At 48.1% G+C, this 14,577-nt stretch overlaps 1 protein-coding gene across 1 annotated transcript; it reads left to right on the plus strand.

The window, feature by feature from the left end:
• The first annotated feature begins 8,007 nt into the window (after positions 1-8,007).
• On the plus strand, positions 8,008-14,502 carry LOC122365854 (trypsin-3-like). Its single transcript, XM_043337435.1, has 8 exons — positions 8,008-8,193; positions 8,856-8,905; positions 9,476-9,616; positions 9,700-9,818; positions 12,137-12,242; positions 12,439-12,607; positions 13,501-13,697; positions 14,117-14,502. Exons 1-8 carry the CDS (start codon positions 8,100-8,102, stop codon positions 14,324-14,326), a joined length of 1,086 nt encoding a protein of 361 aa, XP_043193370.1. The 5' UTR covers positions 8,008-8,099; the 3' UTR covers positions 14,327-14,502.
• The last annotated feature ends 75 nt before the right edge of the window (positions 14,503-14,577 follow it).

A 14,577-nucleotide genomic window follows, 5' to 3' on the forward strand; every position in this document is an offset into this window, starting at 1 on the left:
AGAGTTTGTGTGGTGCCTTCAGTGGCCTTGTGGAGCCGTTAGACATCAACATGGTGCTCTCAGGAGCCGGTAAGTCCTCAGAGTCACCGGAGCCTTCATAGCTCCGAGATACTGGTATGGGGCCCTCAGAGGTGTCGGTGTGGGTCCTTCAGATGTACCTATAGAGCCTTGAGATGCACAGGTGTGGTGGCCCACAAAGGCGCCGGTGTGGGGCCCCCAGAGCCACCGATATAGGGCCCTAAGAGACACTAGTATGACCCTCAAAGGCGCCGCTGTGTGGCGCTCATAAACACTGGTGTGGAGCCATCACAGGCGGATGGAGCCGTTAGAGGCCGGAAAGGGCCCTTAGATGCCTACAAGGAGCCTTCAGAAGCCAGCGTGGCACCCTTATGGGGATAAGCGTGTCTACTTAGGAGCCCTTGAGGTGCTCTCATGAGCTCTGTGGGGCCCTACCGAGCCGAAATATGGCCACGGCCAGTTGCCGCCGCATGGCTCTTCGGACTATCATTCTCAAGGGCCTCATCTGCCTAGTTTGAATAGAAGGGCCTCTCAGACCATCAGTCTCATGGGCCTCCTCTGGCTAGTATAAATAGAAGGGCCTGTTAGACCATCAATCCTAGGGGCCTCCTCTGGTTACTGGTTAGTATAAATAGAAGAGCCTCTCAGACCATTGATCTCAGGGGGCTCCTGTGGACAGTATAAATAAAAGGGCCTCTCAGACCATCAGTCCCGGGGGCCTCCCTAGAAAAGTGTAAATGTGGATAGAGGGCCCCCTCAGATTCATTACGAGTGGACCTCTCTGACTTATCAGTCTCAGGGGCCTCTTGTGGCCAGTATGCATATAAGAGCCTCTCAGACCATCGGTCTCAGGGGCCTCTTCTGACTAGTGTGGATAGAGGGCCTCCCAGACCACCGGTTTCAGGGGCCTCCAGTGGCCAGTTATATGAACAGAAGGGCCTCACAGCCATCAGCCTCGGGGGCCTCTTCTGACTGGTGTGAATATGAGGGCCTCTCGTACCATCAGTCTCAGGGGCCTCCTCTGCCTAGTGTGAATATAAGGGCTTCCCAGGCCATCAGTCTCAGGGGACTCTTCTGACTGGTGCCGGATTGAGGGACCTCCCAGACCGAAAGTTTTGGGGGTCTCCTGTGGCCAGTATGAATAGAAGGGCCTCTCAGTTCATCAGTATCATGGGCCTCTTCTGCCTGGTGTGATTATAAGGGCCTCTCAGGTCATCAGTCTCAGGGGCCTCCTCTGACTACAGTGTAGATGGATAGGCCTCCCAGACATCAGTCTCAGGGGCCTCTTCTGACTATTGAGGATAGAGGGGCCTCCTCTGACTAGTGAAGGTAGGGGGCCTCGGCTAGACCGCCAGTGTCAGGGGCCTATTCTGACTAGTGTGGATGGAGGGGCCTCCCAGACCACCAGTCTCAAACCTCTGACTAGTGTAGATGGAGGGGCCTCCCAGACCGCCAGTGTCAGGGGCCTCCCCAGACCAGTGTGGATATTGGGGCCTCCTAAGATCCACTAGGGCCTCTCAGGCCATCAGTCTCAGGGGCTTCGACTGACAAGTATGAACAGAGGGCCTCCTTGGATCCATCACGGCCCCTTGGAGTCCGTGCGTGGGGATTCGTGGAACTTATTTTTACCGAGTTTGTTTATTCTGGAAGGTGACGACGTCCTCTCAAATCGAGACGAGGGGCCTCGAGTAAAAAGTGGGTGGGCCAAAACACATGGTTGGCCCCCCCACCTCGAAAAGTGGGTGGGCACTTGCCCACCTGGCCCCCCCCTGTTCCTACGCCTATGAGTACTGATGTGTGCACCGACTGGTTTGTGTGTCCCTATTACATGAGATCATGATCTGAGAAGCTTTTACCAAAAATGCAGTCCAAAAACTTCACGAAAAGAAAGTTCAGCAGGCCTAAAATGCAATGTTTTTAGATGACCTACCTCTCGTAGCGGAGCCGCGAAAATTTGTTTAACTTGAACTTGACCCTGACATATGTACATTGTACATCGTCGAATAACATGTTCCATAATAGGTGGGAGGTAAGACTAGCAAAAAATGCCGAAATCAAGGTGTCAAAAAAAAAAACTCAGAAAGCTCACAAGACCCATAGCTAACGCATTGGGTATTGGTCATTTGGGTCATGGCATGACCTGAAGAACAGGGTCATGTCTCCGAAACCAAAACTACAGTAACTTGAAATTTTCAGAGGACGCTGGGAAAGGAAAAAGAAGCAGCTATCAAACAAATCAGGCTTCAAGCTTTAAAAATGTTTAGTGCAGAGCATAAAAACTACCTGGGGGTGGCGCCCCCCCCCCCATGTGCGGGCGAGGGTTAACTTTCGCCCAAGTTGGGGGGGGGCATATGTTACCACCCTGTCGCGTTTTTGTTTTGCGTGTGAATAAAAAACCACCGCGCCGCTTGGAGTACCTACCTTTCTGTACATCAATTTTGGACAATGTGTGAAATTTTTGACCCCAGGTCATGTCAGGTCAGGTCACCAGGTCAAGTTAACTGACAAAGCCTAAAAAAGTTTGCAATCATGTCCAGCCTGCAATGTTTGTCAGATAGGTTTAAAACTTGGTGGATTGCATGATGTTATGGGCGCCTATAATTTGTATATCTCGGAATTTTTATATCCGTGACCTAAAGTCAAGGTAGTGGCGTGACCTTTCCATTATAAGTCAATGGAGAAAAACGAAAATGCCTCTACATCCGCGTGTACGCATAGGAACAGTCCAAATATTTCAGAATCACAATGATTTGGACCACCCGTTACGACCAAGGTGTCTTTTTTTGCTGATAGCCTCTAGAAAGGTCATCCGAGGTCATTTGGGGCTAAAAACATATTTTTTGCCAATACATCTCGATTAGAAAGAGATAGAACGCTGGGGATGGCCTCATTGTGTTTGTCTTGCCGAGACGCATCGACTGATATGCAACATTACCTTTTCCGGTCAGGTCTGAGGCCTGAGGTCAAATTTTCAAGTTGACCTTTCAAGGTCAAATTATACTTCATTCGGCGCGTCTCGGCGAGAGGAACACGATTCTGGCAATAGAAATGTCTTGGCTTTTTTAGTCAAAAGTTATTGTCGAAAAACACTTTTCGTAAAACAGCTATTTTTGGAGTTTTTGCCCTCTGGATGCTAAACCGTTGACCTGAGGTCATTTTTAATAATGACCTTATCAAAAGAAGAGATCAAAAGCTATCGATTGCTATTCCATGTGTTTTCTAGCTATCATAATTCCTGGGATAATGGCATGTTTTCTGAAAAATATAATGACAATTTGCAAATTTTGACCTTTGATGACCTCTGGTGACCCCAATATTGCTCTAAGATGAAAAATGACTGAAATACTTCCAAACGTACGCATCGAGAGCTATCGACTGCTTTTTACTGCGTCTTCCTAGCCCTCTTAGTTTTTGAGTTAGAGGTGGGTGGTAACATATGCCCCCCCCCCCCCCCCCACTAGGGCGAAGTTGGCTGAGACCGCCACTGGGGAGCACAAAACTTTATAACGTCACTGTGACGTCATCTTAGGTGCTACAACCACCAAACCTTCCTCAAACATTGCCTAGGTATTCATTTGAAGCTATGCCAAGTTTCATGTTCGTAGCTCATCAGGTTTCGGAGATATTACACAAAACGTAAAGGGAGGCAACTTTATGCCCCCCCCCCCCCCCCCCAGCGGCTCGTGGGTTAAATCATTTTTGCTGATGACTACATCGAGCACTAAGCGTAAAGGCCTGGCTACACTATGCGTTTTCTTCGTGCGTTTTTTTGCGTGTTTGCGTGTTTTGCGTGATATCGTTCTAGAAAAAAGAACGATATTACGTTTTTGTGATGTTTTTAACCTTAAATTTTAGTTACATAAGAGTTATATTAGCTTTTGTATATAACCAAAGTAAAAATTATATTGTTTATAACTTTTTTCCTAGAACGATATTACGCAAAACACGCAAACCTGCAAAAACGCACGCAGAAAACGCATAGTGTAGCCAGGCCTTAAGACTGAAGTGCTTGAATTTCAACTTTTAGTGAAGGTACGTGTGACGTCATTGTAACACGGCGTAAATACCGCTCAGTTTCCAGCCCCATGTAGACTCTATCCATCCGCCCTATCTCTGAACTCATTCATAGTTTTGTCGCAACCTGCAAAATGCCAGAAAAAAGTATAATATGCGCACAGGGCATGCATATTTGGCCCCCTATCCTTTGAGATCCTGAGGTCAACAGGAATTCGGTGACGATAAACCTAGACAGGTGGCTGGGTGTCCTCCGGTGGTTATTCCGCTCACTACAGCGAAGCTCTGCCGAAACCATCAACCAGCAGTGGTCTCAGCAGGGTGGAAAGTGACGGAGTCCATGGTTGCACCGTCCTGAAGACCATGTATTGTCTCCGCGATTGGATGTAAAATCGGGTAATTTTCAAATGGCACCGTCATCGTATGGCCTCAAGGCGCAAGCCGATTTAGCTAGACTGGTCCCAGATCACATTAGTTGGAATATCGCATTCATGACATGTCTGAGTCATTAAAAGTATCTCGGAGCTCTGCTGACGCTCTCTCCTATACCCATTGGGGGATCACGGAAGTCAACTGTGTTGGAAGCTGGAGCGAAAAGTCAGCGGCAGCGGGCCTGTGCATCCCCACTCGGGCGGAACCAGAACTGACCTCACTGGTTTCATCCGTGCAGTTACATGTGCAGGTCGGAGGGTGCCGGGTACTGTCGGACGCGGTGCTTCCCTCACGCCACCTAAACCGCTACACAGTGTTCAGTCTCCCTGTGGAATGCACGGAATGCACACCGGAGTGAGGCAGCAGAGATGTGTAGCGGTTTGGGTGGCGGAGGGAACCACCGAATGCAGACCGTACATACCCGGCACTGTTCGACTGCTGTAATTGCAGCTGTAACCAGTGACGTCAGTTCTGTCTGACCAATTACCGCTCGGGTGGGGATCCACAGGCCCGCCGTCCCTCGTCTAATGTTCGCTCCAGCTTCCTACATACACGGTTTGTAGTGTTCGTTTCCCCCCCCCCCCATGGGTACAGGGGAGGGACGTCACCGGAGATCCGCGGTGCCCCACAGGGACAGGTCACGATATTCCAGCCTTTGTGGTCCGGGATCAGGTCAGCTGAATCGGGACAAATTCAGTTCATCACAACCACCCGCGCCCCCGCCCCGTGAGGTCTGGTATCCTCCAGGTCCTGTTGGGGGGGGGGGGGCAGGGGCGGATCCAGAAAATCTCCAAGGGAGGGGCCATTAGAAACCAGGAGGCCCCCCCATAATCCCACCTGTTGGAGGCCCCATCTTCCCACTTGTTGGCCCCCCCCCAAAAAAAAACTGCGTCTATTGAGCTTATCTAGCTGTTCAGGCAACATCTCAACATCTGTGCAGGCTTGGAGGCCCTCTGTGCAGGTTAGGAGGCCCTGTAAAAGTGGTCATCTCTGTGAGTATAGGAGACCTCCAAGTTATGAAAAGCTTTACCAATCTTCTAACAAAGAAGTCTTCTCAGCTAGTCTTCTAAGAAATAACTAAGTGGGTAGGTTAAAAAAAAACTCATCGGATTTCGGCCACTTTATTTTCAGGAGGCCCCCTTTTCAGCTTTTTAACTTTTTAACTTTTTATTTTATTTTTGAAAAAATCGGCCAAGGGGGGGGGGGGCATGGCCCCCATGCCCCCCCCCTTGTATCCGCGCCTGGGGGGGGGGGGGGCAACGGGCACCCATCGTATTTCCGGAACCAATTGTTGGAGCAGAAAAAAATTCAAGCGTCACTCGAATGAGCTTATTAAGATGCACCATAAATTATATCGATGACCTCGATATTTGGGCTGTGACGTCACAGGGAGGCCGAAAAAATGGTTAAATTGGTAGGTATAATGACGAAAAGTCGGTTATGGAAAAGAAATGTAGGCTTCCAAATGAGCCTGGGTATGCTGTATATCACAGATCTAAAATGTTGATAATCATCTGAATGGATGATGACCTGTGACCTAACAAGAAAGATCTGCCTCGACCAATCAGAAGACACTTGCGGGAATCGTATTGAATGGCATGCTGAGCTGTAAATGTTTTAGTCTTTTTGAGGGCATGTCATAGCTATGCAGCAACAGAAACATCCTTGACCATTTTTCTTGGACCTATGGCGTCACAGGAAGGTCAAAAGGGTCAAATTGTACCGGTTTACAATGACAAATATTTTATTACATAAAAGTGACTCTTATCACGTAACAGGGAGGCATCGTTCATATTTAGTCTGGGAGAGATGTGTAGTCATTATAAATATGGCCCAAGACTTATTTTAACCCTCGCCGGCCGAGGGGGGGGGGGCGGGTGCCGCCCCCCCCCCATAGGGTTTTTTCGCGATGGCTCCGAACACGCTGGCGATAGGGAGCTGAAACTTGGCATACCTGACCTTTGATTCAAGCCGCATCTTTATACACCAACCGCATTTTTGGGTCAGGTCAGGTCACTGACCTATGACGTCATAAGTGAACCTCTGCACGGTCTTCAGATGTCGCAAATTCGCAACGCCCTCACTGCCAGAGGAGATGTCACAGGGAAATGAAACTTCCAGGATCTAGTATCCATTATGAGTCTCACAATTTGTATATCTCGGATTTTTCCTAAAGGTCATATGAGGTCAGGTCATTTTCGTGACCTCACCATTATAAGTCAATGGGGAAAAATGAAAACTGCTATTCTGGCGCCGGGAACGATCTCCAACTATCTCAAGCACACAGAATCGTGATTTGATGCACTTCTTGCAAGGTTAGATGCGTCATTTTTGCAATGTTGACCTTTCGTGACGTCATTTATGACGTCATCAAGGTCATATTAGTTTTTCGTCAATAACTCTTGATCAAATTGAGCTAGCGAGTCGGGGAAGCCACCAATGGACTCAGGAAGACCTGCCGAATCGAATGATATGCGACATGACCCCTTTCGACCAACTTCGTGACCTTGGGGTTCTGACCTGACCTTGACCTGAGGTCAACACCCCAAGTTGACCTGACCCGAACAAAAAGTATATCATTCGACGCGCCTGAGCGAGGCGAACACGATGCTGCCAAAATCGCGGCTCTGCGGCCATTTTTTGCGAAGTTATTCACCAAAAACTGAACCGTACCTTGGGGCACTTGACCTGACCTCAGAGGTCACCGGTTGACCTAGGACCTTAAAATCGGGTACCAATTTCTGCGTCTCGTAACGGCGCACACGCTCGTTTTTTCTGCGACGCGCTAGCTCCACCAGGGGCGAAACGGCGAGGGGGGGGGTCGTACCCGCCCCCCCCCCCTCGGCCGGCGCGTATGTAGAAAACCAATAGGTCCGGCGAGGGTTAAGCAAAATATCTAAAATAATGTGACGTCATAAGAATAGTCGCTATATTTTTAGTCTTTCAAATGTCTATATGTATATCTGACAGTTTAGAGATATTTCATTGATTTCTTGCATGTGTAAGCTACAGCTTACTGACGGACTGCGTATACGCAGTCCGTCGAAGGCGGTCATGCTGTATATCTGTTTACTTTATTCCTGTCCCACCTGTCCACGGAATGCCGTGGGAGTGCCGCGAAGGGAAGAGACAGCAAGATTGGTAAAAATTTCCTCCATTGCTCGCATGGTGATAGCGTAGTTAGCAATGGAAAAAGACAGCGGGCAATACTAACTCAAAGTAACGGAGCTGACTCCAACTACCCAATAAGGTGGGGGGGGGGGGGGGGGCGCGGCTGTTCCTGATTCGGCCGACAGTGGGGGGGGGGGGGGGTCAGCTCACAGCCGTCGGTCTCCGGTCAGGGGAGGGGTAGGCAGGTTCGGCCGCCATGAACAATGTTCGGTGAGAGAGGGGTGTCAGAGGAGCAGAGGGGGACCGAGGGGTGACCCGGGGGGAGGGGAGCAGAGGGGATGACGGAGGTGGACAGAGTGGGCGGGGCCACACGCCGGGCCGAGCTGACGAGTCTGGGTCGGTTTGAACGGTCGGTTGTCGGCTGCAGCGGGGCCAGCGGTCAACAGGCGCCTCTCGCACTGTCAGAGAGCTGGGAATACAGTGCACACGTGCTGTATACAGTGAGCACAGAGACGGATTCAGTCATGGGCAGCGGAAGCCTCCACTGGCCGGTGGTGCTGCTCGGTGTGGCGGTGGGTTTTCTGGTGGCACCGCGGGCGCTATCTGCTGCCGGACTCGGTAAGTGGAGACGGTTACTGGGATGGTAACTGGGACGGTAACGGAGACGGTAACTGAGACCGTCTGTCAGCACGACAGTGCACCTGTGTGTATGTGTGCAAAGACGCACTAAATTTGCTCAACCGTGAAATAGAATCCTGATTGCAAGGAATACAACCTGGTAAGTTTTTTACTTTTATGATAGGTAGAGGTAGGTATGCTTTCTGGTATCATTTAAAATGCACTTTAAACACGTTTTTACACATCATTTAATTTTGAACGTTAGTGTCAACTTTTTAAAACTGATGTTAGTTATGTTATTGCATACCAAAATAAATTATTTCAACATCTTAAATACTGCGACATGACGTATATACAGCTTTAGAAAAATATGTTTCTTTAGCGATGTTTCAATAGTTATGTGTATCAATAGTTATATTTCAATAGTTATCTTAATCTTTGTGCAATTCACACGTACCTTTATACATATTAGCTCCTTTGATGCTTGAACGACATCAATGTTCTTTCTTATATCTATACGCCAAACGTTTAATTGGGGTGTTAGGCTTATCTGTAGAACAGCTTTTGATCTTATCGCTTTCTTTCCATAAAGCCATCCATTGTTGTCACATTTCATAATAACATATCGACTCAAAGAACTAACGCCTCTGGCTGTCTTTCAGACCGTTTCGTCCAAGGTACATCGGTCAAAGCTTCTGCCTTTTCCAATGACGTAAGTACTTACATACCCAAAAGCGTTGGTTTGCTACGAAGTGATAACTATTTATTCTATTTGGTCTTATAGTAACGGCTCGAGGTGAATATAACTCTAAAGATGGGCATTTGATTTGTTACCAGCGTTGAAATTGAAACGATGGATTCAGAGGCAACATGCAAACGTTTCCTAAGTACATGTTGCATGAAAACGACCGCCAATCATTCTCGTGAATTGTCAACTGTTAGATGGAACTAACAGCGAGTTTTTTTTCAGTATTCAACGTCTTTCACAATTCAGCATTGCCTATATAGAAACTGCTGTTGCTCATATGCATGATGAAACACTGTATTGAGCCTTGTTATATAAAAAAATTGCCAAATACATTATGTACGTACATTATTAGGTGTTGTTTTTATCCGCTGGGACTGAGAGCGTGAGATGATGTTATTCATCTCACGCTCTCAGCCGTGGAAGCCGTATGGCTACCCATCTACGCTGGAGTACGTACATTACCTGAACTGAACTGTTATCAGGTCCTCGGAAGTTCCGTCCGCTGACCGCTGGCACCCCCGCTCCCCGCTACAGGACGACTGGGCCCCGTCTCGAGGGGGACGGGCCCATCCGTTCGGCGGCCGGCAGACGCAGGCCATTTTCGGGGGTCGTCCGGCCACCCACGACCCGGACGTGCCTTACGGCCAACGCCAGCGCTCCAAGTGGCCCTGGATGGTAAGGGTATAGTACTAAGAGCGGGCCGGCTGCGTTCAGAGGTGAGTTCCCGGCTGATATCTGTCACTTCTCTGTGTGTGCAGGCCATGCTGCGAGCCCGGACGAAAGCCGTCTTCAGAGTGCACGTCTGCGGCGGCTCGGTGGTCGACTCGCGACACATTCTAACGGCGGCCCACTGTATGGATGAAAGCCGCATCAAACGGTCAGTGGTTCATCAGCTACAAAGTAAATGGTATGGTTTAATTGTTTTTGAATTACCTCCTTACAAAATTATACCTTTCATTCCTGTATTTTTGTATTTTAATGAAAAGTATGTCATTCAAAAACAATTAAACGATTTAAATGCCCTACATTCAGCGAGCGCTAAACGAATAAATGAGTATGTATGCACTGGGACAGCCAACCACTCCAGTATGCAATGTCAGTACCAGCTCAGTTAACCCGCGCCCTACTGGGGGGGGGGGTGTTTGAACACCCCCCCCCTTGTGGTTTTTCGCGAATATCTCAAAAATGGCGGCGCGGGGCGCCGCCGTTTTTGGTACACCTTATCATGCATCAATTCTACACATGTTGTGAAAATTTCAGACCAAGGTCATTCAAGGTCAGGTCACCAGGTCACTTGAAGTGACCTCACCTCATAACAAGTTTTAATGTCTGTCATAGCTACACCGAGTGACCGATCGCTTTGAAATTTTCAGCGATTGTTAAGAGCAATAACATGTACAAAATGTTTATCTCAGAATTTTGATATCGATGACCTAAAGTCAGGTCAATTTTGCGACCTCCCCATTATAAGTCAATGGGAGAAAATTGAAATGCGCCTCTTTTGGACAAAAGACATTATAAACACTCCCAAACACCGAATTACAAGTGGTTTAGACACACTGAATATGAAAATGGTGTCCGTGACCCTTGTTTATGCCCTGAGGTCATCTTAGGTCACGAATGGTATCTAACAGTTTTTCGCAAATAACTTTTGATAGAGGCATGCTAGAGCGATGAAAACGCCTTAGATGTGTTCAGCTCGACGATACGGATCGACTGATATGCAACATGACCCTTTCCGGTCAGGTCATGACCTTGACCTGAGGTCAAATTTTTAAGTTGACCTTTCAAGGTCAACTTATAGTTCATTCGATGCGTCTTGACGAGAGAAACACAATGCCGGTAAAAGTAACCTCGTACAAGGCTTGGGTCAAAAGTTATTCCAGAAAACTGTTTCCGAAAAAATCGGCTATTTTTGCAGTTTTTGCCCCTGCAGGCAAAACCGTTGACGTTAGGTCAAATCTGAGGGAATAATTCAGAAAGGGCTTTAATAGGGCTATCGAATGCGCTTTTCTGCGGCGCTGTAGCTCTATTGGTTCTCGAGTTATGCGTTGGCTTCTTGGAAATTTTCGACATTCGACCTGGAAATCGGCGAAATTTTGCCTTCAATGACCTCTGGTGACCTGACCTTTGACCTGACCAAAAAATTGAACGAAGTGATTTCGTCATTATTTTTTAGCCAGTGACTTACTGGCAGGAGGGCGTTAAACTCCTGCAAAATCAACTCGCTCTCTTCAATATTCGGATCTTAAAATTTTTCTTAAAAAAAGAACCTGGGTACTTTCTCGTGATAAGTTCATGCAGTAGTCACGATGCATGAACTTTTTTTTACCAAAAACGTACTTATAATGATAAATGGGTGTCACGATAGACTTCTACGCCTAAAAGTGTTCATGAATATATGCCATAACTCATATGCCGCGAATGCCGACTTTAATTTTCGTGGGTAGGCTCTAACCCGATTGACCTGATCTCGACTCTGACATTGCGCCTAACATCCCCTCCCCCAGCAAGTTTTGGGTGGCAAATAGTTAGTGCTACAAGTTTCAGAAAGGGCCTGTCCAATGTCCGTCCAATGTTCAGAATCCTGGCTTTTTATTGTCCGAAATCTGTCCAAAGCATGGATTTGTCCGACATCTGTCCGAAAGCTGGATAAGAAGAATACTGGTGCTAGTTTCAAAATATAAAATTAAACGTTGTCAGTTTGTTCTAAGACTCTTTTAGTGGTCTCATACTTGTTATCACCATAGCTGAGCTGTCTATCAATAATTTCATGTCAAGCACGAATGCTTGATATAAATGTTATAAGAAGCAGTATAAGTGAGTTCCGATCTTGCCCAAAGCGGTCGGCTTTGTCTAACCGAATTCCGGATTACATGGAAATTTTAAGATCCCAGTTTCAATCAGCACCTATGTAGCACCTACCCCAGCGACTGCCGAGTAAATAAGGACTTTAAGTTTTCAATACTTCAATGTTCAATATATACACAAACAAAAAGTATTAGCGTTGTCAAGTGATTTTGTTTGATCACTTGACAACAATTGAATTTGATAGTATCACAGTAAAAAAAAAAAAATACGCAATATATTCTGTAGACTTACGTGTTTATTAACTCATATGGAAATTGCTCATCTAAATTCGGCCGATTACCAATGATGGACGTTGGACATCGTGCTGCTTTGTTGATGTTGCAGAGACTCCCTTCGGGTCCGACTGGGGGAGTATGATTCATCCACCTTCATCGAAGGAAACCACACAGAATATGACGTCGAGCGCATTATATTGCACCCAAACTATGAAGTAAGTAACGATTCGACCTATCTGATCTAATATGGAACGAATCCTTAGGAAGGATGTCTTATTTACGTTTATGAAAGTTGCGTGTACATACATCTGTGTAGTGTATGAAAAGCATACGTTATGTTCTCGAAGCAAGCCATGTTCTGGCCGCGGTGCGGTTTTCTGACGTCTCTGTATTTCCGGCCCGGCGGAGCAGGCAGGTGTGCTGAACTACGACATCGCGCTGCTGCGTCTCAGCCGGGAGATCGCCTTCTCTTCGTCTGTGTGCACCATTCCGCTGCCGGACGGTCCCAGTGGAGACCTGGCCGGAAAGACGGTCACCGTCGCCGGCTGGGGCATCACTGAGCGGACCCTCAGCTACCAGCGTGGGTCACACAGGCAGGGGGAGAGATTTACGACTACCTGTGTGGGTCGCAGAGGCAGGGGGAGGGCTGCAGCCTGTAACGCTCAGAAGCTTGTCCGTAAACCTCTGGTATTTACGTTCGTAACCATTGCCCCCTTTCATAAAAGGGCGTAAAATACTACTGCCGTAGTTTTTCATCCATGCTGCTGCATTTTACGCCCGAACGTTTTCATAAAACAAATGCGGAAAGAACCAAATGGTGTTACCGATTATGGTTTAGTTAATAAATGTAGTAAAATAGGTATAGTTCTGCAGGGCAAACGGAAACATACAAGTGGCGCAGAATGCGCCCACTACTGCTACCTTCTAGTGACAATTTGGTTTCTACCCTTATAGTGCTGATATTCCAGCTAGTGATATTGCAGATAAATTACATGTATCTTTATAGCATAACTGGCCGTTTTGTGCATATAGAATTATGCATGCTGTTTTTACAGTTTACTTGAAAGTAAATCCATTTAAAACTGTCAGAAATCAAGGCTCAAGCAAAAAGATCGGCTGTCACATGAGATTTTAAGCATGGAGTGCGTCTATGAGCTCCATGCTGTGCCGGCCGGCTTGTACCTACCAGTTGGTGACCGGCTGCCCCTGTTCCCCCAGACTCGAGGTGACCGGCTGCCCCTGTTCCCCCAGACTCGAGGTGGCCGGCTGCCCCTGTTCCCCCAGACTCGAGGTGACCGGCTGACCCTGTTTCCCCAGACGCGAGGTGACTCTCGAGGTGACTGGCTGTCCCTGTTCCCCCAGACTCGAGGTGACCGGCTGTCTCTGCTCCCCCAGACGTTCCCCCAGACTCGAGGTGACCGGCTGCCCCTGTTCCCCCATGCTCGAGGTGACCGGCTGCCCCTGTTCCCCCAGTCTCGAACAGCGTGCTGAGCGAGCTCAACATGACGGCAGTCAGTGCCAGCGACTGCCGCGATAAGATTCAGCTGGCTCTGGCTGGTGGAGATGTACCCACACAGTCACAGATAGAGTTGGACATTTTCAGCGGCGGCTTCAGGAAAGACGACCATCTCTGCGCCGTTCCCAAGGAAAATGGCCAGGGCATCTGCTTCGTAAGTTGTAGTAGGTACGAGTGAGTGTCTTAGAGCTCTATCTTCGTTTGTCTATTTGTGCAACCGTCTGCCTTCTCTCTCTCTCTCTCTCTCTCTCTCTCTCTCTCTCTCTCTCTCTCTCTCTCTCTCTCTCTCTCTCTCTCTCTCTCTCTCTCTCTCTCTCTCTCTCTCTCTCTCTCTCTCTCTCTCTCTCTCTCTCTCTCTCTCTCTCTCTCTCTCTCTCTCTCTCTCTCTCTCTCTCTCTCTCTCTCTCTCTCTCTCTCTCTCTCTCTCTCTCTCTCTCTCTCTCTCCTCTTTGCTATTCATTTTTGACACGGAATACTTTATTGATGTTTCGTTTCTCTAGCATGTACCGTTGTTGGTTTCATCACTCATTACCGCTAACCTAATTGTATAATTTGTGCACTAAACTTCGGCAGGGCGACTCTGGGAGCCCGCTGCTCGAGTTTGGTCAGTTCCGGGCGGTCGGCGTCGTCTCGAGCGCCTTCGGTGACTGCGGCTACCCGTGGGTGCCGGAGCTGTACACCAGGGTCAGCGCCTTCCTGGACTGGATCAGGAACGCCACGGCCATACCGGGTCAGGAGACAAAGACGCACCACTGCCAGAACCCCTTCGTCGCGGCCGACTAATGCAGACACACCGGGAACTGACACGGGTACCAGAGATGGCCGATCTGGCGCCAAAGCTCTCAACGCCCATTCCAAGAGCGCCATGCTTGTTCTGAAATGTACGGTCAGTTTATGCACTGGGTTATGGACGAAAATAAAGAGCAACTGCGTATATCCACGCCTCCTGTTTTTCTCTGTTGTTGACAACACAATCAACTGGCGGCGCAGAACTCGTCATGTTTGTTATCAATAATTCAAATAGCTCAGGAAAA

This window comes from Amphibalanus amphitrite, unplaced genomic scaffold (genome assembly GCF_019059575.1).
Source record: "Amphibalanus amphitrite isolate SeventyFive unplaced genomic scaffold, NRLGWU_Aamphi_draft 000768F_arrow, whole genome shotgun sequence".
NCBI lineage: Eukaryota > Metazoa > Arthropoda > Thecostraca > Balanomorpha > Balanidae > Amphibalanus > Amphibalanus amphitrite.